The 25771-nt window shown below is 38.8% G+C and overlaps 1 protein-coding gene across 1 annotated transcript in view; it reads right to left on the bottom strand.

Moving 5' to 3' along the window:
• Window positions 1-7926: 7926 nt before the first annotated feature.
• rad51b (RAD51 paralog B) overlaps window positions 7927-25771 on the bottom strand; it is a 37794-nt gene continuing 19949 nt past the window's right edge. Inside the window, exons 6-10 of the mRNA XM_057822999.1 lie at window positions 24353-24536; window positions 24116-24158; window positions 22873-22991; window positions 17337-17415; window positions 7927-9102 (exon numbers count right to left, since the gene is read on the bottom strand). Coding sequence (XP_057678982.1) covers window positions 9011-9102; window positions 17337-17415; window positions 22873-22991; window positions 24116-24158; window positions 24353-24536 — 517 coding nt within the window. The 3' untranslated portion in view covers window positions 7927-9010. The remainder of the gene's footprint in view (window positions 9103-17336; window positions 17416-22872; window positions 22992-24115; window positions 24159-24352; window positions 24537-25771) is intronic.

Raw genomic sequence — 25771 nt, 5'->3', positions numbered from 1 at the left:
ATGACCTGACTCGAAGCCCCCCCCCCCCATTTATTGCAAAATGGACCCAAAGGGGTGCCATTCGTTAGCGCTAGCTGTTGGGACACCCCTCTGTTATTGAGAGAGTTGGTACGCTTCGTCAGCTGCGACTAAGGTGCAGCGATTGACGCCATCACTTTAAAAATTTCAAAAACGATAGCAGCACAAATAAAAAATTTACAGCACAAACAATTGACACAATTTTTAATCAAAATGGGGGGCTAGTTGACCTCGGATTGACCTATAAAAGAATGGTAATATATCAAAAAACGATAGCAGCACAAACGAATGACATTTTTTTTCTATAAATTTGCGTCTGATGGGGGGCCAACTTCATGGAGGTCATTTCCTGTTGATTTTCATTCACTTACTTTAGATTTTGGGGGCATTTTTGGGCTACTTCCGGTTGATTTTGGGTAACTGAACAGGATGTTGCCTAGGAGTCTCCCCAAATTAATAGGCAGTGAGTCAAAACGAGCAGGAAATGACTTGTAAATGCCCTGAAATGAACAGGAACTTACCTGTGAATGGAACCAAAACCAAGAAGACTGGCTGTGAATGCTCTGGTTTAAGTGCCATTGACTACGCCGGACGTCCAATCTAATTTGACTGGGACCTGAGAATTGAAATGAGTGTCACAAGTAGACGTCCAATCCATTTGAACCATCCCTCACTTCAAACAAGTTGGACGCCAATGGCAACCAATGAGTCAGCAATTTCAGGACCTCCGTGAAGTTGGCCCCCCATCAGATGCAAATTTATGTCATCTGTTTGTGCTCCTATTGTTTTTGAGATCTTAACAATTCTCTTATAGGTCAACCTGAGGTCAACCTGTCCCCCATTTTGATTAAAAATGGTGTCAATCGTTGTTTGTGCTACTGCTATCATTTTTGAGATCTTCATTTCGAGTGTTGCCGTCAATCGCAGCACTTCCGTCTCGGTTGATGGAGCGTACCAACTCAATAATGGGGGTGTCCCAACAAGTAGCACAAACAATTCCATTTTGCAGTAAATGGGGGTGGGTGAGATATCACAAACGATTGACACCATTTTTAATCAAAATGGGGGGCTGGTTGACCTCAGGTTGACCTATAAAAGAATTGTTAATATTTCAAAAGCACAAACAAATGACATAATTTTTCCTATAAATTTGTGTCTGATGTGGGGGCCAACTTCACATAGGTACATTCCTGTTGATTTTCAGTCAGGATTTCGGGGGCATTTCTTGAACACATCCTGTTGATTTTGGGTAACTGAACCGGAAGTGGCCGAGGAATGTCCCCAAATGAATAGAGAGTGACCTGTAAATGCCCTAAAACGGGTCTGCAACCTTGGTCCTCGAGAGCCACTATCCAGCTTGTTTTCCATGTCTCCCTCTTTTTAACACACCTGAATCAAATAATCAGGATCGTTATCAGGCTCCTGCAGAGCTTGCTGATGAGCTGATCATTTGATTCAGGTGTGTTAAAGGAGGGAGACATGGAAAACGAGCTAGATAGCGGCTCTCGAGGACCAGGGTTGCAGACCCTTGCCCTAAAAAGAACAGTAAACGACCTGTGAATGCTCTGGTTTCAGTGCCATTGACGGCGTCGGACGTCCAGTCTAATTTGACTGGGAGATGTGAATTGAAATGAGTATCACAAGTAGACGACCAATCAGTTTGAACCATCCCTCCCACTTCAAACAGGTTGGACATCTATGACAGCCAATGAGTTCAATTTCGGGGCATTTCAGGTCATTCCTGTTGATTTTGAAGTCTCTTCCTGTTCATTTTGGAGCGTTTTGGGGCCACTTCTTGTTGATTTTGGGTTACTAAACAGGAATTGACCTATAAATGCCCCCCAAATGAGCGGGAAGTGACCCATGTTCATTCACCTTATCCCAGTCAAAAAGGGATTGGACATCCAGTAGCAACGTCAATGGCAGCAAATAAGCTAATAGTCACTTATCTAGTGAAAGATTTCGTTAGCAACCTGTTTAGATGCCTTTGTCCGCTCAAGTGCTTCAGTTGCTTCGCCATGTTCATATCCATTGTGTATTATTATTATCATCATCATTATTATTACTGTCTAGTTTATTCCAAAAGGCTTTGTTTGTCACTGATTTATTTATCAAATATTTATTGCTGATCTTAAGCATTGTTGACGTTGTATTTATCGAGTATATTTTTTGTTAAATTATGAGCTTCCATAATCGCAAGATTGTGAAGCAGATTTTTTTTTTTTTACAGTAATATATTACACTGCGGTGACATTTTTTTTTTCAGAATTTCTGTTTTGAAACCGAATCTCAATTTCAAGCAAAGTGCACTAAAGCAGTTTTATTTACTTATGCTAGCACTATTGTCAAGTGGAATTTTGCACTAAATATTTGAGAAAGATCATTCTTGTCTTGCAAATGGAGACGGAACAACAATGGCCTCTACATTGCGAACAGTTCTTATAGTGACCAATGCTAATGGCTATATTTCAAATGACCGTTTACCAAAGCGTGCATTGACAAATGCTGCTTACAGTGTGTTACCTTTAAATTGGGATTTGTCATGTGATACATCATCTGATTGGAGAAAGATGCTCAGTTCATTTTTAGAGTTTAAAAAAAGCTATTTCTTCCCTCTATCACGCACAGACGTACTAGCACTTTTTGTCTCGATGATGTAAAGGTTTTTTTTTTTTTTTTTTTGTCCACTCGTTCCCACGAAGTGCCTAAAAATACATTCCAGGTTTCTCGATTGTCGTGCCTTTTCTTTTTTATGGTATGAGTGCTAAAAAGCCTAAGATGTATTTGTGTAGGCCAGAGGTTGACAGCATTGGAATGCAGCTGTTGATGATCACTACGGTAGTGTTTGTCGTTTCATTTTGTGATGACAGATTGCAGTTAAAACCAATAAAACATGTTCATATTGGACGCATGAGTTTCTGTTGGTGGACAACACGGCGAAGGTTAACAAGAATCGTCAAAACTTTCCTTTATCAAGCTGGTTCCTGTTGCTCATTGGCCACTAATTTGGCACACAAACACGACAGTTTTTTTTTTTTTAAACGAATCGAGTGATTTCATACAGATTGTAATAATTTCGTTTCCATTCTGTTTTTGTTTTGTTTTTTGGTCAAAAACTGTGCCTATTCTATGGCTAGCGCTAGGGTTACCAACTGTCCCTCGAAAAACGGAATCGTCCGGTATTCACAATCAAAAATGTCCATTATTGAGCTTTCTTTTTTTTTTTTTTTTTTTTTTTTCCATTTTTTTTAAACCTGTCCTGTTCCGCTGTTTGACACAGAGAATGGAAGTCTAAGTGCCCGGATTCTGAACAGTTTTAATGTTTCACATTGAGAGTCTGACATACTCCCATTGTGATCATTCAAAATACCTTTTTATTATGACAAAGCAGCGAACAGGAAGGGGTTATGGGGGGACAGAAGAAAAGAAACACATACACAAACAACAACAAGAAATACATTGAACATCTAAACTAGTTACTAATATGCTGGTGCTATAGTCAGCGAGATGTATTTCCGGTTTACACCATGTGGGGGCCTATTGGCCAGTGAAAGAGGAGAATGGGGGTGGGGGTGTCTATAAGACTATAAGCTAAGTGATTGAAAGGGGTAGAGTGTACACAAATCAGTTCTGTGATCTAGAACCCAGTAATCGTGTGAATCTCTTATGAGTGTAAGCCCGTTGGCGACCAACCCTACGCCGCCGCATCGCCAATCCCGGCACCGGAACCCCCAACCCGAGCATGCCCTACCACATCCAGCAGCACGCAAGCCCCACCGGGCGCGCAACAGCCACGCATTATTGAGCTTTCAATGGACGCACTTTGTCCCATTATCATCAAACTCAAAAATAGTACAGTGATCCCTTGCTACTTTGTGCGCAGTCCATCGCACATATATTTTTTTTTTCAATTAAAAAATAGATTAGCTGTCCTAGTCTGATCACGTTGTCTCACTCTCCATCCTGCTGCTTCTGATTTCTCAGCCAGTGCACTTGAGTTGCTTGTTAAAGTTAACAATGATTGACAGATGTTAAGGTTTGATCATGCCAAAGAAGCTTGGAGGCCCAAACTTTAAAGCGCCACATGTGTCAATCATCGTTTAGCTTGTTAAACACTTGCTGTGGCAACTCGTGTGTAAGTGAGCAGATTTGAGTGGACTCACTCAACGGAGCATTTAATAAAGACAAGCATTTTTCTGCGTTATTCTTGTCTAAAAATAATTAGGTGGGACGGTAACCTTGTTTAAAACGTAATCATTAACATTACATTTGAAGTGCTTAAAAACCATTAATATATATATATATATGGCAGAAAACACTCAGGTGACTTGAAGTTCCGCTCTGAGACTCCCAATTTGGCCAAATTTCAAAATTGGCCGATATGCATGTGTGATACATCAATGGAAAGCTTAAGATCTCCATTTACTGGGGGAAGAAAAATTCCAACAGGAGGGCATTTATTAAAAAAAAATGTTTTTTAAACAGCAAAACCCTATCTGAAGGCGAGAGCACACGAGAGCAGAATTACAGTCGCCATGACTTTAACAAGATATTATCGCGTACTCACCTTGCTTCGATCCAAAAACTCCAAGTAGCATGTACACGGTCCCCCCAGAATTGATAAATCTAAATTCAAGACTTTTAAGACCTTTTTTAATGCCATTTCAACTGAAAATTAATACTTTTCTTGCACCCATTATTTAGATCATATTGAATCATATTAAATAAATAAAGCACTGAATATCAAATTTAACCTCAATTACTAAATGTGTTTGACAAAAGAATGCACATATATTGAAGATACAATTAAAACACATTTAAAGTAACATTAACATAACAACAGTAACATCTGTCAGAATTTTTTTAAACACGCACACAATAATTATGGACAAAAAGAGGAGGAGGACAGGACTCAGACCAGCCATCTTCTGTAACAGGCTATCCGCTAGTGCACCTGCCAAGACCCCAGTGAACATGGCTAACTCTTGAGTTAAAATGGCGAAATTCACATTCATTCGAAAGGCAAACCGAAATGTTTAAGCAGGTCCACTGCCTTACCATGACCCATAAACTGCAACCTAAAGTATCTGGATGTAACTTGAGCCTCTATCACATACTCCAAAACAACGGGAATATCGCGGGACTTAACCGTGCAGTTGTGTGTGAAAACAATTTCCCGTGTCGACTGACATGGGAAGCAGTGTGCGTGAAAGCAGGCGTTAAATTCCCGGGTCACAGGAGATGGCTGATGACTTAAATATCATAGCGGCGGCCGATGTAACTTTCTCCCTCTTCGCAGTAAGACGAAAAGCGGTAAACAAACATAGCAAGCTGGAAACAGCTAAATTAAACTGAAAACATGACCAAAATTAAAATGTCAATTATTACGTCGGACCGGGCCAGGGTTCTTTCTCGCTTACTTTTTGAAATAACTATATATTAACGATGTATGAATGATAAACTAAGGAATACTTGTTATAAAATAAATAATTTGGATCAAAAAAGAAGGCGCTATATGGTCATTGCAGAGCCAGAGCGTGCCTATACGCCTTTTAATCTTCCCTTCTGCGAGTCAGCAAAACCGCATCTGTTTATTTATATTTAACAAACTTTTCCAGCGTTATTTCAATGTGTAAATGAATTTATAATGATCATAAAATATGTAGTCTATTTAAACCTTAAGAAAATGTGCTGGTTTTTTTTTTTCTGCCAACTGAGAATTCGTTACAAAAGACAGGCTTTTATGCAGACATCATCACAAATGTTATTACACAAAATGCGGGTCGGGCTTTAATACCCGCGGACCAGTTCGGGTCGGGCTGGATTTTGTAGGCCCGATTTTACTTCTATTTTAAAGTCTTGATGAGCTTAAATTGGCTGCAGTTACGAAGTCGGGAATGCTCCCTCCGGAAGAAAACACGATTTGACCAAAATTATGTTTAACAAACTTTTCCAGCGTTATTTCATTGTGTAAATGCATTTATAATGATCATAAAAATATGTAGACTATTTAAACATTAAGAAAATGTGCGTTTTTTTTTTTCTGCCAACTGAAAATTCGTTACAAAAGACAGTTAGGACATCGGGAACGCTCCCTCCGGAACAAAACGCAATATGACCAACATTGTGACAGCTGATGCCGACCAAAAATGACGTAATATCCGAAAAAGATCACCAATGGACTCATTTGAAGTTTATGAATGGTGGTCTGTTTTGGTGTTCAGAATCCACAATACTTCTGCCTGCAGGGTTTTCGTTCCACCGACAAACGGACGCATTCCCGATGCAGAGGTGGGTGGATTCTCTGTTTTGCCGGTTGTGGTGGTTTGGCACACACGAGTTGTATTTCGATTTGTAGTGCAGTGCATCGTAAAAATTCTATGCGTCATCTTCGTTATAGATTAAAAAAAAAAACAAACTTCGTCACGGATATAATTTAGGTTGCACTGAGATGTTCTTGAAAATTAAGACCACGGTGAAAAAATCCCAGACTTACAACAGCTAATTTAATACTTTTAATACCTTTAATAATGGAAAACTAAATCCATGATGTATCACTGAGTGTCAAGACATAGTTGTGAATGGCCACAGCTGGATTTTTTTTCGGATTTTATGGGTGAAACAGCAATATAACAAGGGTCGCGATGCAGAAATCGCAGATATCAAGGAGTGGTCAAGTTTTTTTTTTTTTTTAATATATTTACCCCTTTATTAAACGTTCTTTTTCAATTTTTCTTTGTTTGGATCGATTATTTAACATCTAACATATCGGAGAAAATGTGACAATAACAAAAAAATTACAATTAAGTGATAGTTATGAGGTAGATATCCGTGACTTTTTTACAGACGCCATTTTTTTTATTGTGATGTTATTTGTTTAAAAGTTAAAAATATGCGAGTGAATAATTTTTTAAAGTTTTTTTTTTTTTCCTATATGAAATATTAGACATCAATTAATGATTCTAAGCTAAAAATGACAGACATTTTGAATAATAAATACAATTAATTACCTTAGTTTTATGGCTGGTTTCAAACAAAAGCGGTTGCGTGACGTCTGTAAACGGGGGCTTTCGGGGTAAAACGGAAAAATTAAAAATAGTTCAGGGGCTTAATGTGCCATGAAACTGCTATGGCAACATAGACATATTGTTCCATCAAACACAACAGGTCTTTTGGCTTAAAATACAGCAGTTTATTTTAAGGAGAGGTGCAAGAGCAGTAACTGTTTTTTCAGCCTTGTTTTTTCGTGATATATATATATATATATATATATATATATATATATATAGTATGTCTATAGTATTTCTGTGTTGCCATAGCAGATTCATGGCACATTAATGTCTAATATTTAGTAAATAAAAAAAAAAACCTATACAATTATTCACTTGCAAATTTTAAACTTTTAAACAAATTATGTCACAATGGGAAAAAATAGTGTCTAAAAAATAGGTCACGAATAGCTACCTCATAACTATTGCTTAATTGTATTTTTTTTGTTACTGTTGCATTTTCCCCGTTATTTGAGATGATAATCGCTCCAAACAAAGAAAAATAGGGGGGGGGGGAATGTTTTAAAGGGTAAATATATGAAAAAGAAAATCTGGATGTCTGCGATTTCTCCATTGCGACCCTTGTTATATTACGGTGTTTCACCCATAAAATCCCCAAAAAGTCCGGCTGTGGCCATTCACAGCTGTGTCTTGACACTCGGTGTGACATGATACACGGAGTTTTTGGATCGAAACAAGGTAAATACGCTATAATATCTCGTTAAAATCGGGTATTTAACGATGCTCTCACATCGAGTTTGGGTTTAAGGGTTTAAAAAAAATGTGTTTTTAAAAATGCCCTCAATTCATTTTTGACTTGTAAAATTTATATTTAAAAATCACTTCACATAAAAAAAGACAGGCAATTCGAGGGTATGACAGCAAATTTAATGTGTTGTTTTTAGTACACCTTTGGAGATTTACAAGTAAAACTCTATTCATTAGGATCAGATCATGATACGAAAGCCACGCCGCAATGAATACATTTTGTTCGTGAGGTGACAGTTTGAAGGACCAGAAGTGCAAAAAATTAAATACACAACTAAATAAATTATTAAATGTTATAAAATGCTTCTATTTCAATATTTTAATTTTTATTCATATATTTCACTTATTTCAATTTCTATTTAGTTATTTCAAATTTATGTATTCCAATCTATTTATTTATTCCAATATATATTTATTTCAACATTTATTGTGTTTGATTTCAACATTTATTTCACTTTGTATTTATTTCATTCTTGCACTCGTTCCCCTTGTACCGCATGAAATAATTTTATCTGTCTTTAGCTCATCAACCTCTGTGGGCGGGCATGAACTAGGCGGGGTTTGAGTTGAGCCAGTCAAGCTGCATGGCTCTGGAGTAGAGCTACATAAAAAGCTAATGAATAAAAATTAAATAAATAAATATTGGAATAAATGTTGAAATTAGAACTGTTGAAATATGTCAATAAAAATTGAAATAATATGAATTAAGTGTAATACAAATAAAAATTGAAATAAATGAATATTAAAATATTGAAATAGAAGCATTTTATTGAGACATTTAATAATAAAAAAAACTTGTTTACACAAGATCACTAAGCTTATGCGCAAGAACAAACTAAAACACTGTTGGTACAAAATTCCCTTTTTATTAGGTATCAACTTAAAGTCTTGTTTCTGTGGACATCCATACAACTTATTCAGGTAAAGTAGTGAACCCTTGGAACTCAAATTTTCATCTCTCAGACATCTTTGACTCTAAATTTCAGGAAATTTAGCTCCAAGAATAAAATAAGAATCTAGAAAACAAAAGCACGGTTAGAGGAGAAAAAACTAGCACTCCGTGTGCATTTTTTTTTGAGCGGGCTTTCCAATGCCGTGTCCTGTCCATGCAATTTCAATTGTGATGAGAATGATGAAAATAGTGATTACTTTCAATGTACTTCTGGCACATTCATTCATGTTGTATCAACGTTGATTGAAGTTCTCACTCTGATGGACTGGAGGCTGGGATCGGTGCCCTCATAAAAAGTCTCCTTGTCATCGTTTTCTAATGCGCAGAGGGAACAAAGAGATTTCAGCTGTTACTTTCCACGGTGAGAAACAGTGAGGATATGAAAGAGGAAATTTTCAGATAAGCTGAGGTGAAGGATGGTGAGAACAGTCAAACAGCAGACCAGCTCCAAAGACATACACCAAAACATAATGAAGCTGGGGATGGTGTCATTGTGCATCGTTGGAGTACTTGACAAACTTTGCATAAAGTATAGAGGAGTAAAGGCCATTTCAAACTAGCGGCAACCCATTCATCGTGTATGTGGGAGGGGACTTCTTGGTGGCAGTTGTGTTTAGAACGCAGCGGTCTTGAGTGAATTTTCGCCGGGGGGCAGGGCCAAAAATAGAGACTTGTTCTATTTTTACAGCACCACTGCGCTCATGTCAACAATGCATCTAATTAGGCTCGAGCGTATGACGTGGCACTCGCGAGGTTTCCGCCGCTATCGCCATTTTGGTAGCGAGAAACATAAACAGTGAGGCATTTCAACACAGGTCGCTCTTTAAAAATGGTTGGAAATTATTGTGCGGTAAAGAATTGCAACAACCGATCGAATAGAAAGGAGAATGTACAGCTCGACGGAACACCATTGAGTTTCTTCCGGATCCCTACATGGAGAAAAGGCGAGGGAAAGGTCATATCTGAACTTACCAAACGTCAAAGAATGGCATGGGTAGCCTCGATCAGAAGGAAGGGCATAACGTTTGATTCTCCAGTTACACACTGAGTTTGCTCTATGCACTTCCACTCCGGTAAGTTAATTTCGTTTGTTTACGCAAATTTCAGTAACTTTACGCCCTAAGTCGGCCTGTTGTTAGCTATAGCTACAGCTAAACAACTAGCATGCATACATGTGCATTGTTTTCATAAGACATAATTCCTGTCGTTGCAAAATGAAAAAGCTGTAATATTTTGATGTGAGAGAGTGGCAAAGAATTTGTACACAGGCAACATTTTCTGCAACAAAAAATTTGTACATTCGTGGTCACAGACTAATGTAAACACACATTGCCTACCTTTGCTAGAAAGATGGTGTTGCCGTTTGCTATGGTCATAATGTGCAGATCCTGCACCCATCCACAGCAAAACTGTTCGTAGCTTTGTAGCGATTTGTAATTTCGGAATTGCTGATGAGTGTAGTAACATACACCAAACACTAAATACAGCATGATGTCCATTTCGCGTAGTGGTGGAAGCTTGTCGACATCTTTATTCCATTTGTGTTCGGCTTGCTCGCGAGGGTCAACATTGTTCACATCCTTAAAATTGCGCACATACCTGTCCTTCGCCGTGGTAACAAGTTTGTCTCTGTATCGAATTGGCAAGTTTTCCCTACATTTTTCCATCTTTGGCACTCATAGTTCAATTGTATTTGCCGTTAAGTTTAAATGTCCCGTGATGCAGATGTGCTTCCGCAATGGCTGCGTTGTCGCAAATCTCGCACGATCCCGTGCTGCTGTGACGTAAACGCTCGAGCCTAATAGCAGAGGGGCATATACAGGGTGACCCAAAAAAAACGGGCCCCAACTCTAATTAGGCCCCGTTTCTTAGTGTTTTGTCCGAATGAAATGAAACTTTGGTCATAACTAGTTTATTATATTCAAAACATCACATCAAAACACTAGGGTCTTTGGCCTTTTTTCCTCCGTTCTACAGCATATGTTCTAGATGGCCTCCATTTAGCTCCATGCATTTCTTGAGGCGCTACTTCATTGGGTCTGGAGGACCCCCAGAAGACATTTGTCTTGGAGTTCGCCTTTCCATCAAGATGGAAGTGGCCTTCATCTAATGAAGTAGCCACCAAGCCCCTGCACTCTCCTAAGTGCACGGTGTGGGCTGCAATCTTGGCCAGAGGCATCATTGGACCAATCTTCATCGAAGAATCTGGCGCAGCAGTGACAGTCACCAAGGAGCGGTATGTGGAGGTCCTCAAAACCTTCAAGAATGAGCTCCAGACCATCTACTCATCGCTCATGAGCAAGTTCTGGTTACAGCAAGACGGAGCAAGTTCTCACACCTCAAACCTGTCCCGAGATTGGCTGAAAGAGAACTTCGGAGGCCGAGTGATCAGTCTCAAGACTGATTTTGAGTGGGCATCCCATAGCCCAGACCTAAGCCCCCCAGATTTTTTTTCTTTGGGGCTATTTTAAGGACAGAGTCTACGCAGGGAAACCCAGAACCATTACGGAACTCAAGAAAGCCATCATGGAGGAGATGAGAGCCATTACCAATTCAGTCTGTAAGAACGTCATGGACAACTTCGTGCTGCGCCTCAAGAAATGAATGGAGCTAAATGGAGGCCATCTAGAACATATGCTGTAGAACGGAGAAAAAAAGGCCAAAGACCCTAGTGTTTTGATGTCATGTTTTGAATGTAATAAATTAGTTATGACCAAAGTTTCATTTCATTCGGACAAAACACTAAGAAACGGGGCCTAATTAGAGTTGGGGCCCGTTTTTTTGGGGTCACCCTGTATGACCCCTAGCAAAAAGTATGGAATCACCAGTCTCGGACGAGCACTCACTCTGACATTTTATTATGTAGAACAAACTCAGATAAAAACTTAGAAAAAATAATGAATTCATTCAAAAGTGCAACTTTTTAGCATTCAGAAACACTAAAATAAATTAATAAAAAACATTGTGGTGGTCAGTAAATGTTACTTTTATAGAGCAAGTGCAGGGAAATATAGAATCACTCCATTCTGAAGAAAAAAAATGGAATCATTCCATTTTTAGTAGAAAAATACAGACACACTCAGTCAATTTCCTTTCCTTAATAGGGTTAGGGTTAAAAACAGTGCAGTTATCACACCTTGGAGGGCTGCTGGACCAAGTGGATTCACAAGAATCATGGCTCCAACAAGAGAGATGTCTCTTGAGACCAAGGATAGGATTATCAAACTTCTTGAAGAAGGTAACGCTACACGTATGGTTGCCAAAGATGTGGGCTGTTCACAGTCAGCTGTATCAAAAATCTGGACCAAGTACAAACAGCATGGCAAGGTTGTTAAAGTTAAGCGTACTGGTAGACCAAGGAAGACATCCAAACGTCATGACAAACAACTAAAGGCCATATGTCTTGAAAACAGAAGATGTACGACAAGACAAATGTAGAAGAAATGGGAGGAAGCTGGAGTCAAGGTATGTGACAGAACTGTGCAAAATCACCAAAAAGAAATGGGATTTTCATACAGGAAAGCTAAAAGGAAACCATCATTGACAAACAGAAAAGAACAAGATTGCAATGGGCTAAGGAGAGGCAATCATATCATAAAAAATGATAGCAGCCCAAATGAAACTTTTTACAGCACAATCGAAGGATCAATGATTGATTCCATTTTGAATCGAAATGTAGGGGGGGGGGCTTGATTGGCCTATAAAAGAATTGTAAATATATTAAAAATGATACCAGTACAAACAAGCACAGACTAGAGCTGTCCCGACTATGGGACACATAGGGACAGAATGAAGTAGATACTAGTCCTTCTCAAAAAATTAGCATATTGGGATTAAGTTCATTATTTTCTGTAATGTACTGATAAACATTAGACTTGAATATATTTAGATTCATTACACAAAACTGAAGTAGTTCAAGCCTTTTATTGTTTTAAATATTGATGATTTTGGCAAAAAAGTCAAGAAAAACCAAAAATCCCTATGCCCAAAAATTAGCATATTTCATCCGACCAATACAAAAAAGTGTTTTTTAATACAAAAAAGTCAACCTTCAATTATTTTATATAAGCTATGCACTCAATACTTGGTCGGGAATCCTTTTGCAGAAATAACTGCTTCAATGTGGCGTGGCATGGAGGCAATCAGCCTGTGGCACTGCTGAGGGGTTATGGAGGTCCAGGATACTTCGATAGCGGCCTTAAGCTCATCTACAGTGTTGGGTCTGGTGTCTCTCAACTTCCTCTCCACAATTTCCCACATATTCTTTATGGGGTTCAGGTCAGGAGAGTTGGCAGGCCAATTGAGAACAGTAATGCCATGGTCAATAAACAATTTACCAGTGGTTTTGGCACTGTGAGTGGGTGCCAGGTCGTGCTGAAAAATGAAATCTTCATCTCCATGAAGCTTTTCAGCAGATGGAAGCATCAAGTGCTCCAAAATCTCTTGATAGTTTGCTGCATTGACCCTGCCCTTGATAAAACACGGTAGACCAACACCAGCAGCTGACATGCCACCCCAGACCATCACTGATTGTGGGTACTTGACACTGTACTTCAGTCATTTCGGCATTTCCTTCTCCCCGGTCTTCCTCCAAACTCTGGCACCTTGATTTCCGAATGACACGCAAAATTTGCTTTCATCTGAAAAAAGTACTTTGGACCACTGGGCAACAGTCCAGTGCTGCTTCTCTGTAGCCCAGGTTCTGCCACTGTTTCAGGTTCAAAAGTGGCTCTAGTGCACGCCTGTGCATGGTGGCTCTGGATGTTTCTACAACAGACTCAGTCCACCGTTTCTGCAGGTCCCCCAAGGTCTGGAATCGGCCCTTCTCCACAATCTTTCTCTGGGTGCGGTCACCTCTTCTGGTTGTGCAGCGTTTCCTGCCACACTTTTTCCTTCCTACAGAGGTGCCTTGATGCAGCACTCTGGGAACAGCCTATTCACTCAGAAATTTCTCTGTGTGTCTTAGCCTCTTGCTTGAGGGTGTCAATGATGGCCTTCTGGACAGCAGTCAGGTTGGCAGTCTTGCCCATGATTGCGGTTTTGAGTAATGAACCAGGTTGGGAGTTTTTAATAGCCTCAGGAATCTTTCCCAGGGGTTTTGAGTTAATTCGTTGATTCAGATGATTAGGTTACTAGCTTCTTTAGAGTACATTTTCATGATATGCTAATTTTATGAGATTGGGATTTTTGGTTTTTCTTGACTTTTTTGCCAAAATCATCAATATTAAAACAATAAAAGGCTTGAACTACTTCAGTTTTATGTAATGAATTTAAAATATATAAAAGTCTCATGTTTATCAGTACATTACAGAAAATAATGAACTTTATCACAAAATGCTATTTTTTTTAGAAGGACTAGTGCCTCTTTAATAAATACTGAAAGCAACACTAGGTAACTTTTAAACCTTTATAAAATATTTTAGAGCTGTCCCAATTAGTTGACATAGTTGATGTCATTGATGGCATGAATGCATCAACGATCATTACATCCCGTCGCCGGTTAATGAAGGGTTAAAAAAAAATATATGCATGGAAAGTTGAGAATCGCAGACGCTCGGTATGCAAGAGTGGAAAGCGACACAAAGCCAAAAAAGCACACCAGAGTGGCCAAAACATTGACTTATTTCAATGAAACAAAGGAGGGTACACTGTTGTGTCTTGTCTATTCAATGCCAAGCTTGGCTGCATGGCGGCCATGAATGAACACCTAAAGCGCCGTCACCCAGTTGTAATTTTGGAAGACGACAGGAGACAACAAGCTGGCAGATTGTAAATCCATTTAACTAACTAACAACATTTTTTACTTAAGCTTCTAAGCCTGTAACGATATGCAATAAGTCCATTTATCGCACGGTAAATAAAAATGAGGGTGGTAATTTTCACAGCTGCGTTTTATCGCCACGTACATGCGTGCATACATTTGTGCGTGCGTGTACATGTGCGTGTCTATAGCATATGAGACTCCAGTTCTTTTCATTGATGTTTATTTGTCATCAACATGCCTTAGAATAAAAGGTCAGGCATATAAAATAAGGAAACACATCTATATTTGGTTAGGGTTAGCATTGCATACATTGAGGCTAATGGGGGAAAAAGGATAACCTACTTTAGCCTGCTATAATACATTGGCAGTCTTGTCCAAAACGCAAACTTGCGGTTAAATGGTGACACTTCAAAGATAAAAAAAATTGCCGGTTAACAGCTTTAGCAAACGTAAAAATGGAAAAAAGAATGTTTTAATCTATTACCAACACCATATGCAATGACGAGTGCGGAGTGTAAAGGTTACGGTAAGCGGTTTAGCGAACATACTTCCAGTGAACATTTAAAAAATAAAAGCATGTCATGTTCGTCATATAAATATCAATTTCATCAGTCAATCCCACATACTTCAGAATTCAGATTCTACACTAAGAATAGCTTTCAAATGAAACCCTTAGTATACTATAATATTAATGATATATTTTTTGAAGAATTGTTTTGAATCATGGAAAGGTGAAGTCAGTGTTCTGAATCTGTTTACATTCCATTCTTATGCACTAGTTAATGCTATCAGCATTTGACCTCATTGTTTATTTGTGTATTATTATTGTTATTTACGTGTTTATTTGTACTTTAATAAAGAATTTAAATGTTCCAAAATGCTTTGTTAATTAATGAGCGGCAACAAAAATTTCATTGCTAAATTAGTAAGAAAAAAAAAATAATAATAATCATAATATTAGTCGACTAATCGTAAAAATGGTCAGCTGACTAAAATAGCCGTTTGGGACAGCCCTAGCACTAACGATTGATATTTTCATAAAAATTGCGTCTGATGGGTGGCCAACTTCACGGAGGTCACCCTAATTATTGCTAAAAAAATAATAATTAATAATAATGAGGGCATTCATGCAGAGGTAAAGGTTCCATTGCTGTCTGGAAAGGCCATCTCAGTCTTGTCTTATAAATGAAGGTCATTAGTATTGGGTATTGTCATTCCCTAAACACAAAAAAATGGAAATATAATACATAAGAAAGAAGGAATCTGAGGGAAGCGTAAAAACGATGTCCAAAAATGAGGGAATGATTCCGTGAAGGGTCAATAGAAAGAAAGAGTGTAGTATTTCTTTACTAGAGCACATAAACAAAGAGGGCTTTGTGGTCAATGCCAAAAGAGGGGAGTAAAGCCACGGCTTATGGAGTATTAAACAGTGCACTCAGACAGCATTCCAGCATAGTGGTTGTGTGCCACTTTGAATTTATTCTTTAGACACTTCATTTCATTTCGCTTCATTTGCTGCTGTTCATATCTTATTTGAAAGGCATTATATTTAACATTGTCTTCATTGTAGTGCATCATTTCTGCAACGTATCCTTCTAAAAGATTTTGGTTTATGAAAATACCAATATGCAGTGGTGGATGAAGTACAGTGATCCCTCGTTTTTCACGCTTAATGGGGGCCAGAACCCACCGTGAGAAGTGAAAAACCGTGAAGTAGCACCCCCCCATTTTTTTTTTTTTTTTTTGTGTTCAATGTATGTCATATTCGGATTTAGCATTGGAAAGAGATACATATAAGACATGTTTTTGCACCCCCCCCAGTAAAAAACAAAAACAAAAAAAACCTGATGTATATATATTTTTTAATAAATGTTTTTAAATACTTCAAAAGTAATTATTATATTTTTAACATGTTACTGTCCCACCGAATTATTTTTAAACAAGGATAAAGTAGAAAAATGCTTGTCTTTTTTAAATGCTTCAATGTGAGTCCACTCAAATCCGCTCAAGCTGCTAACTTACACACAATGAGTTGCCACAGCAACTGTTTAACAAGTTAAACGATGATTGACGCGTGCGGCTCTTTGAAGTAAGCCTCTGGCAAGATCAAACCTTAACTGTCTGTCAATCATCGTTAACTTTAATAAGCAACTCCAGTGCATTGCCTGACCAAGAAAAGCGTCAGGAGCGAGTGTGAGCGATTATGTGATCGGGTCGGGACAGCTCAATAAAATACCGCATTTATTTATTTAATCTTTTAATTGAAAAAAAAAATTCTGCAATGGACTGAGGGTGCGAAGTTTATAGCACGAAGTAGCGAAGGATCACTGTACTCACTTTTTTTTACGTAAGCAAAAGTACAGATACAGGTGCAAAAAAATACTTACGTAAAAGTACAAGTATTTAAATTTTTTTTTTTAAACTTAGCCTAATGGCGGATTGCAAGCAACTATCAGGTGCATAGCGCCACCTACTGTACAAGAGTGTGATGGTTTCTATTGGTCAATGTCTTGTTCCTCCTAATCTTGCTTGTGCTCATGTTGCTCGTTCTAGTGCACTGTTACGGAATAGTTGCACGGGGCTTATCGATAGCATGTTTGTTTTTTCTTTCACAAAAAAACGATGAGTGGACAACGTATATGGATTAGACAGACTAACACTCATCTACAATCACATTAACACAATTATACTATATATTAATATTACATAATAAGCTGATAACCATTTCATTTCTCAATTTTTGAAATTGATTCCATTCATTTAAAAAAGGCGAGCAGACACTCACCTTTAATAGCAATTCCTTCCTTTTGGATCGTGTAGTTCAGCACAACAAAGGGAGCCACAGGAGATTTAGCGACCAATAGCTGGAGGGACATCATTGAAAAAATAAATTGCATAAATCACACAACATGAAAAAGTGTCGCATATGGGCAAAAAAATCGTATTTGACCATCCTGGAGTATGAAGGTACCCTTGTGTTGTGAAGCATTTTTTTTATTGCCGTGACTCCGGAATACGGAACGGTATTGCTGCCATCAAAAGAAAAAAAAAGTCCAGTATCATGTAAAACATGATAATTATCATGTGAAAACGTGATATGTAAAAATGTGATAACTACCATGTTAAAACGTGTTAGGTCTCATGTAAAAACGTGATAATTTTCATGTAAAAAGTGCTAATTATGTAAAAACCTGATAACCATCATGTAGAAATGTGATATGATGTAAAAACATGATACTGGACTTTTTTTTAGGGGGACAGCAATACGCTTCCGTACAGCCCCGACTTATAGTCTAGGTGGAAAAAATGGTCATTTAAAAATGTCTCACACATGACTACTAAAGTACCTTTCGTTATTTTTGCTAGATATTTGAAAGTTTGGTCCTTGCCTGTCTCTTGGAGTGAACAAAGGAATAAACTCATTGACAAGTTCAAATTAGACAAGCTTCGGATGTAGTTATAGAAGCAAGAAATTAATTACAGTTAGCCCCCTAAGCTGGCGACGTAAACCGAATTTCATTTTAAGTCAGAATTAACCCCTTATGTATGCCAAAATAATTATCCAAAAAGTCCAAAAGTGTTGTATTTTGTTTAATGACGGAGGATACACTGCCCTCTGGTGGCAGCGTTGGGTCTGGCTGGACTGTCGCGTTATGACTGAGGAGATGACTCTTGTCTGACCCGAATAAAGGACAGCTGTGCTCTGGTTTGGCCCACATAAGGCTGTAAGTTGTTTCAGCTAATATATGTTTGTGTACACTGTATGCATTTGTAATTAAGTTTACAGCTACAATCTGTGGCGTTGTGTGTGAGCAATTCGCTATAAGAATTGTAAATACATTAGCATTCGTAGCATTTAAGAGCCTAATTTGCCGAACAAAAGTCAGCTAATTTAATCGACCAAAATTACATATTGACCAGACTAGATGAATTTTTGAACACCAATTGTTTTGTGTCAAGTGTTTTATTGTTAAAATGCGTGCTGTTTTGAACATAAGTGTACATGTGTGTTACAGCTTTACAAATTGTCAAAAGTAAAAGAACTACAAAACTTCAAAAAGCAAAAGTTCGTCATCGTAATAAAGTAAAAAAATAAGATAGTGTGAGGTATAATACAGTACTGTTCATGCGACAAAATGGCAGACAAGCATCCGGCGTTGTAAAGTCAGGTAAATCGAGTACGTTGTAATCCGGGGACTACCTGTATGTGAATGGGAAAAACTAATGTTTTTGAAGACTTCTCCATATGTACAGGTAAATACAGTATTTACAATCAAGAAGTGTTGCACAATCAATCATCTATCAACTTTTGTCCATAACACGGGAGATATTAAATCTGTTACCGATCTATTCACAAATTATTTAAGAGAATTTTATCCAATTATCCTTCCAGATATTTACACTCAGTGTGCTCTTTTATTACACCCAGTAACTTAAAATACGTGCTCATTGAGAACCTGTATTCTACTAGGCATCCTCCAGTTATCTACAGTGCCTTGCAAAAGTATTCGGCCCCCTTGAATCTTGCAACCTTTCGCCACATTTCAGGCTTCAAACATAAAGATATAAAATTTTAATTTTTTGTCAAGAATCAACAACAAGTGGGACACAATCGTGAAGTGGAACAAAATTTATTGGATAATTTAAACTTTTTGAACAAATAAAAAACTGAAAAGTGGGGCGTGCAATATTATTCGGCCCACTTGCGTTAATACTTTGTAGTGCCACCTTTTGCTCCAATTACAGCTGCAAGTCGCTTGGGGTATGTTTCTATCAGTTTTGCACATCGAGAGACTGACATTCTTGCCCATTCTTCCTTGCAAAACAGCTCGAGCTCAGTGAGGTTGGATGGAGAGTGTTTGTGAACAGCAGTCTTCAGCTCTTTCCACAGATTCTCGATTGGATTCAGGTCTGGACTTTGACTTGGCCATTCTAGCACCTAGATAAGTTTATTTTTGAACCATTCCATTGTAGATTTGGCTTTATGTTTTGATCATTGTCCTGTTGGAAGATAAATCTCCGTCCCAGTCTCAGGTCTTGTGCAGATACCAACAGGTTTTCTTCCAGAATGTTCCTGTATTTGGCTGCATCCATCTTCCCGTCAATTTTAACCATCTTCCCTGTCCCTGCTGAAGAAAAGCAGGCCCAAACCATGATGCTGCCACCACCATGTTTGACAGTGGGGATGGTGTGTTCAGGGTGATGAGCTGTGTTGCGTTTACGCCAAACATATCGTTTTGCATAGTGGCCAAAAAGTTCAATTTTGGTTTCATCTGACCAGAGCACCTTCTTCCACATGTTTGGTGTGTCTCCCAGGTGGCTTGTGGCAAACTTTAAACGAGACTTTTTATGGATATCTTTGAGAAATGGCTTTCTTCTTGCCACTCTTCCATTAAGGCCAGATTTGTGCAGTGTACGACTGATTGTTGTCCTATGGACAGACTCTCCCACCTCAGCTGTAGATCTCTGCAGTTCTTCCAGAGTGATCATGGGCCTCTTGGCTGCATCTCTGATCAGTTTTCTCCTTGTTTGAGAAGAAAGTTTGGAAGGACGGCCTGGTATTGGTAGATTTGCAGTGGTCTGATGCTCCTTCCATTTCAATATGATGGCTTGCACAGTGCTCCTTGAGATGTTTAAAGCTTGGGAAATCTTTTTGTATCCAAATCCGGCTTTAAACTTCTCCACAACAGTATCTCGGACCTGCCTGTTGTGTTCAACATTGGATCATTCAGAGATCCTCACTGAACTTCTGGAGTGAGTTTGCTGCACTGAAAGTAAAGGGGCCGAATAATATTGCACGCCCCACTTTTCAGTTTTTTATTTGTTAAAGAAGTTTAAATTATCCAATAAATGTTGTTCCACTTCACGATTGTGTCCCACTTGTTGTTGATTCTTGACAAAAAAATTAAATTTCATATCTTTATGTTTGAAGCCTGAAATGTGGCGAAAGGTTGCAAGATTCAAGGGGGCCGAATACTTTTGCTAGGCACTGTATGATACTATACAGTATGGTGATCCCTCGTTTTCCCACAGTTAATTTGGGACCGCCCCACCGCGAAAATCCGCGAAGTAGAGGCGGAGCTTATTTACATTTTTTTTTTTAAATTATCATGGGGGGGGGGGGGGGTCCAATGTATTTATTCAGATTTAACACCATTGGAAAGAGATACATATAAGACACCATTTCTACCTTTTCCCCCCAAAGTATGATTAAAAAAAAAAAAAAAAACAACACAAAACAAAAACACTTATATACACAGGTAGTCCCAGGGTTACGAATGAGTTCCGTTCCTACGTCGGTGCCGCAACCCGATTTTCCGCGTAGGTCAAAATTAACCCTTTAAGAACACCTTGGTCCCCTATTAAATCTCAAAATAACTATCCAAAAACATGTATTATAGTTCCTGTACTGTCCTCGCCAAGATTTTGCTGCAAAGTCCAAGCCAGACAGCGAGCTAAGCTCCGAAATAACGATGTCAGACGTCCGTTTGGTTTGCTGACTTTATATAGCTGCTCATAACATCAACGCTTGCAGAATGGGACTAAAATAAAAATGAAATCAATAGAGCTGTCCCGACTAGTTGACGTCATCAATGACGTAAATGCGTCGACGAGCACAACATCCCGTCGACAGTTAATGAAGGGTTAAAAAAATATATGCATGGAAGTTGATAATGTCAGACGCTCGGCATGCAAGCAGTGAAAGCGGCACAAAGCCAAATAATCTCACCAGAGTTGCCAAAACAGACTTGTTTCAACAAAACAAAGCAGGGTACATACACTCTTGTGTCCTGTCTCTTCAATGCCAAGCTTGCATACCAGGCTGCACATGGGCTGTGAATGAACACCTAAAGCACAGTCACCCAGTTGTAAATTTGGAAGATGACAGGAGACAACAAGCTGGACGATCGTCAGTCCATCTAACTAACTAAGGACGTTTTATTGAAGTTGCTAAGCCTGTTGCAATATGCAACGAGTCCATTTTTCGCATGGTAGATAAAAATGAGAGGGCGGTAATTTTCACGGCTGCGTTTTATCGCCGCATGCGTGCGTGCGTGCGTGCGTGCGTGCATACATTTGTGCGTGCGTGTTGATGGCATATGAGACTCCAGTTCCTTTCACAGATGTTTATTGGTCATCAACACGCCGTAGAATTAAAGTTCAGACAAACATAATAAGGAATCACATCTATATTGGGTTAGGGTTAGCATTGCTACATTGAGGCTAATGGGGAAAAAAAGACAACCTACATTAAATTTCAACCACAGTAAAGTGTTGTAAGGACTCATATCTGTTGTAGACAAGCTCCAGTGTATACGAAGCGGACATCGCTATGATACTTAAATATTTCAGCTTGCTGCCCCCTGGAAGGAGGTATAGGAGCCTCCGGTCCAGAACCACCAGATTGACAAACAGCTTCATCCACCAGGCCGTCAGGATGTTGAACTCCCTCCCTTGCCTCCCATCATGGACTTCCACACATACACGGACAGAGCACTTTAATAATTTACTACTTCATAAGAACTACTTGGGCCTTGCAATATACAATGGACCGTCTCAATTGTTGCCAGTCACTACATCACTTTATTATTATTAATGTTACCAGTCATGTTCGAGTTCCAATGTATGTATGTCTCACTCATGTTAGTCTTGTGTTATGAGTCTTTCATAGGGATAGAGAAACGCAGTTTTGTTTTCTTTTCTTTAAATGTATGTGCATATGAAAATGACAATAAAGCTGACTCATGACTTACTGAATGCTGTACTTTAATTTCACCATCCAATGGTAATAGAACTAAGCTCACACAAAAACATTTTCAACCAACCATTTGAAAAGCTTCCATCAGAGGAGTGATTTACCATTTCGCATACTATCGACTACAATTCAAAAATTGTCTCATTGTCACACTACCAGCTTCATACTGTGTTAACAATCACCAAGGTAAACTCTGAATGTCAGACGTTGTGATGTGAGGACTAGGTCAGTTGTACGGCGATTAAAGTGTGTCAAATCACACAAAATTTGTTTTGAGATGTCTTAGAAAGACGTTTAATTACTTGAAAAACAATCATAACATGTACTTCCAAATGTTCTGTTGTGAAAGAAAACCACAGAAACCTGAACTAAATTTGGATTTTTCAGTTTTGTTTTGTTTTTAATTTCAGGGTTTGTACTTTTAACTTTCATGTCCAAATTCAAGCGTTATTTAAGTTTCTTTGGAAAAAGGACTGCTCAAGTGCCATTTTCCAAAAGACCAGCTCAAAACATGGAAATTACATGAGCAAAAGAATACAAATGTTGTCTGAAATTCGTCTCCCACCTGTCTCTGACGTCCATCAACATACTGCAAGATAAAACGTGTGTTGACACTGTGACTCCATGTGTTTCCCAAAGCTGCTGTCACTAGTCCTGAGTCCCCCTCACTAGCTGTACCGGAACCTGGCCAAGACAAAAGAAAGCATATGTCCTTTTGTATTTGTTCAGTTTTAAATTTAAACAGATTAAAATTTTAATCGCTTGGCAGCACTAATTAAAACGAATCAAAACTAAGGATGTCCCTACCCGATCAGGTGATCAGAAATCAGGCCAATCACGCCATTTTTCACGGGATCGGAATCTAGTGAAAAGCCCCACAGCCTCTCACCTTCCCTCCTTGCATAAGTGTGCTATGGCAACTCATTGTGTAAGTGAGAGGCAGTGCCAATACTTTTGGCCAGCACTTGTAGTTTTGAACTGCTGTGTTTGGAAACATGCTAGATGAACTGCTTGTCAATTTATTTTGGCTATTGTTTGCGTGCAATCTAGAACATTGAATGAGAAAAAATCATTGAGTTTGAATAACAATTTGTCAACGACAATTGTAGTGATAGTATTGAGGCTACGGTTTAATTTACATTATTTCACTGAAAGATAAATAAGGTTTTCGTTAAAGTTAGATTTTCTACAGAAGAGGTCATATGTTTCAGATTATTTATTTGTACAGTAAGAATTGAAAAGACAGCTATTATTTTACTCAAGGATTCGCCAATACAGAAGAGGCGTTATTTTTTAAATAACTGTTTAATTCCAGTGTTTTTTTGCATGATTATTTTAGGTATAACAAAGCCTGCTGGCGAACCTCATCAAATTTGAATTTGTGTCTTGCTGATATAGTTATTATTTTATAACTATTTTTTATTTTTATTTTTTTTTTTTATAAAACTGAATTTTCTATCCAGACGGAGGAGGCACACTCTAAATATATTAAAAATGATCAGGCATCTTTCAGTGAACTTTTTTTTTTAAACCCATACATCTCAAAATAACACATTTTAGAGCTATAATTGCAATACGGTGATACTGTGGTATTTTTGCTTAAGGTTATCATATCGTTAAAATCTCATCCCGGCACATGTCTAGTCAAAAGTAGCCCCAATTTGATCAACCCACTCAATAATCCAGCCCACCCTGATGCTTTGAAAATAGCCCAGTTTGGTGGGAACCCACCCAATCTGGCAACATGAATACTAAAGGTTTGCTAAAGCCAACATTAGAACGTAACGCTGTTCCAGATTAGCACTCACCTTGATTAACTATATGAGTAGTGATCTGGTTAGTAAGGACCACCTGAAGCGAGAAAACAAACACATTAAGCCCTCACACATACAGTGGGGAGAACAAGTATTTGATACACTGTCAATGGGTTTTCCCATTGGCAGTGTATCAAATACTTGTTCTCCCCACTGTATGTCCAATATTTTTCACCATTTAATACATAAGACAGATCAAAATGAGTGAATGTGTCATTGTGTGCAACTTACAGGGATGTTGAACTGATGGGCCAAATATTTGAGGGTGGTGGATTCTTGTCCCAGCAGGTTGCTACGGTGTATAAGGTTGCCTGGCAACGTGGTGTCAAATTCCTTTCTGACCACTGAAGCAACTGAGTCGAGGATAATCAGCCCAGCTCTGGTCGAGATGATAATCTCTTCCAATCTCTCCAGTCTGACAGTTAAATAGAGATGCATTTGGGAAATGCACGTTGTTCAGACGAAAAGACAACTCAACCACAGCACAGACAAGGCTGAAAAAGCAGTTTCTGCTCTTGCACCCCTCTTTAAAATAAACTGCTGTATTTTAAGCCAAAAGAACAGTTGTTTTTAATAAAACAATATGTCTATATGCTGCCATAGCAGTTTCATGGTGCATTATGCCCACAGACTATTTTTAATTTGTCCATTTTACCAGTGCTTAATTTGTAAATCATAAGGTGCTGGAACGTAAAGTACATATGACAGTGCAGGGATGACGAGACGGGCACCGGTCCCGGAACATATGCAGAACATGGTGCGGAAACCAACACGCAAACTGTCTTTTTGGCATGTTGAAATACCGTTTGATCCTGGCTGCTTGCTCCCCAGATACTGCAAATTTCGATTTTTTTTTAATTTATTCATTTTTTTGTCAGGGGCATGATTTATTGGTCCACCTTTTCAGTGCATCAACAAATCTCCGACTCTTTCAAACGACGTTACATTTTTATAAACAACATTGTTACCGGCATCCCTAAGGGGCCGCTGTCCCATTTCAGTGTGACCAGAATTGCCAATTTGGCGTAGAAGAAGTGGGCGAGCGTAAGGGGGAGAGAGAGGGAGAGAAAAGTAGAGTTGCACAGGAGCGCGGTGCTGACTGGCAGACTGTCCCCCGCTGGTTTTTGTTTAGTTAATAAAAGTCTCCATGCAACAGCCATCTGAGGCATCTGTGTGTTTTTACACCCTACACCACCTCCCCGAAGGAAGAACTGGACGTAAGAGTGACGACGAACGAGCCACGGAATTCGTCAGTCCACATATTATTATTATTTTCGATAAACGAGAGGTGCCAGATCTGCCCAAATAAGTCCCGGAACACAGAGAGGCCAAAATCAAGAGATGCCGGATTTTGTTCTGGCAGGATTCGGCACAAATTAATCCCTGTGTTTAACCCTGGAGATCAGAGGCGTGCAAAATATCAGATTCTTAGATTATTCGTGATTCGGCCGTGGAAGATTCGAGAACGATTCACAAACATCCAAATTCCGATTATTGAATTATACCAGGTAAAGCGGAAATAAAACGCAGTCAGCGCGGTCTTCGGGACGCAATGAGGAACGGACTAAGAGTAAATATCATGTGCAGCTAATGCCGCTAGGTAAAAAAAAAAAAACAATAATACCTGACTGCGGCCGTCAGCCACTACAA

Source organism: Corythoichthys intestinalis, chromosome 19 (genome assembly GCF_030265065.1).
Source record: "Corythoichthys intestinalis isolate RoL2023-P3 chromosome 19, ASM3026506v1, whole genome shotgun sequence".
Lineage (NCBI taxonomy): Eukaryota > Metazoa > Chordata > Actinopteri > Syngnathiformes > Syngnathidae > Corythoichthys > Corythoichthys intestinalis.
Note: the sequence above shows the minus strand (reverse complement) of the source record. Positions and strands in the feature narration are given on the sequence as shown.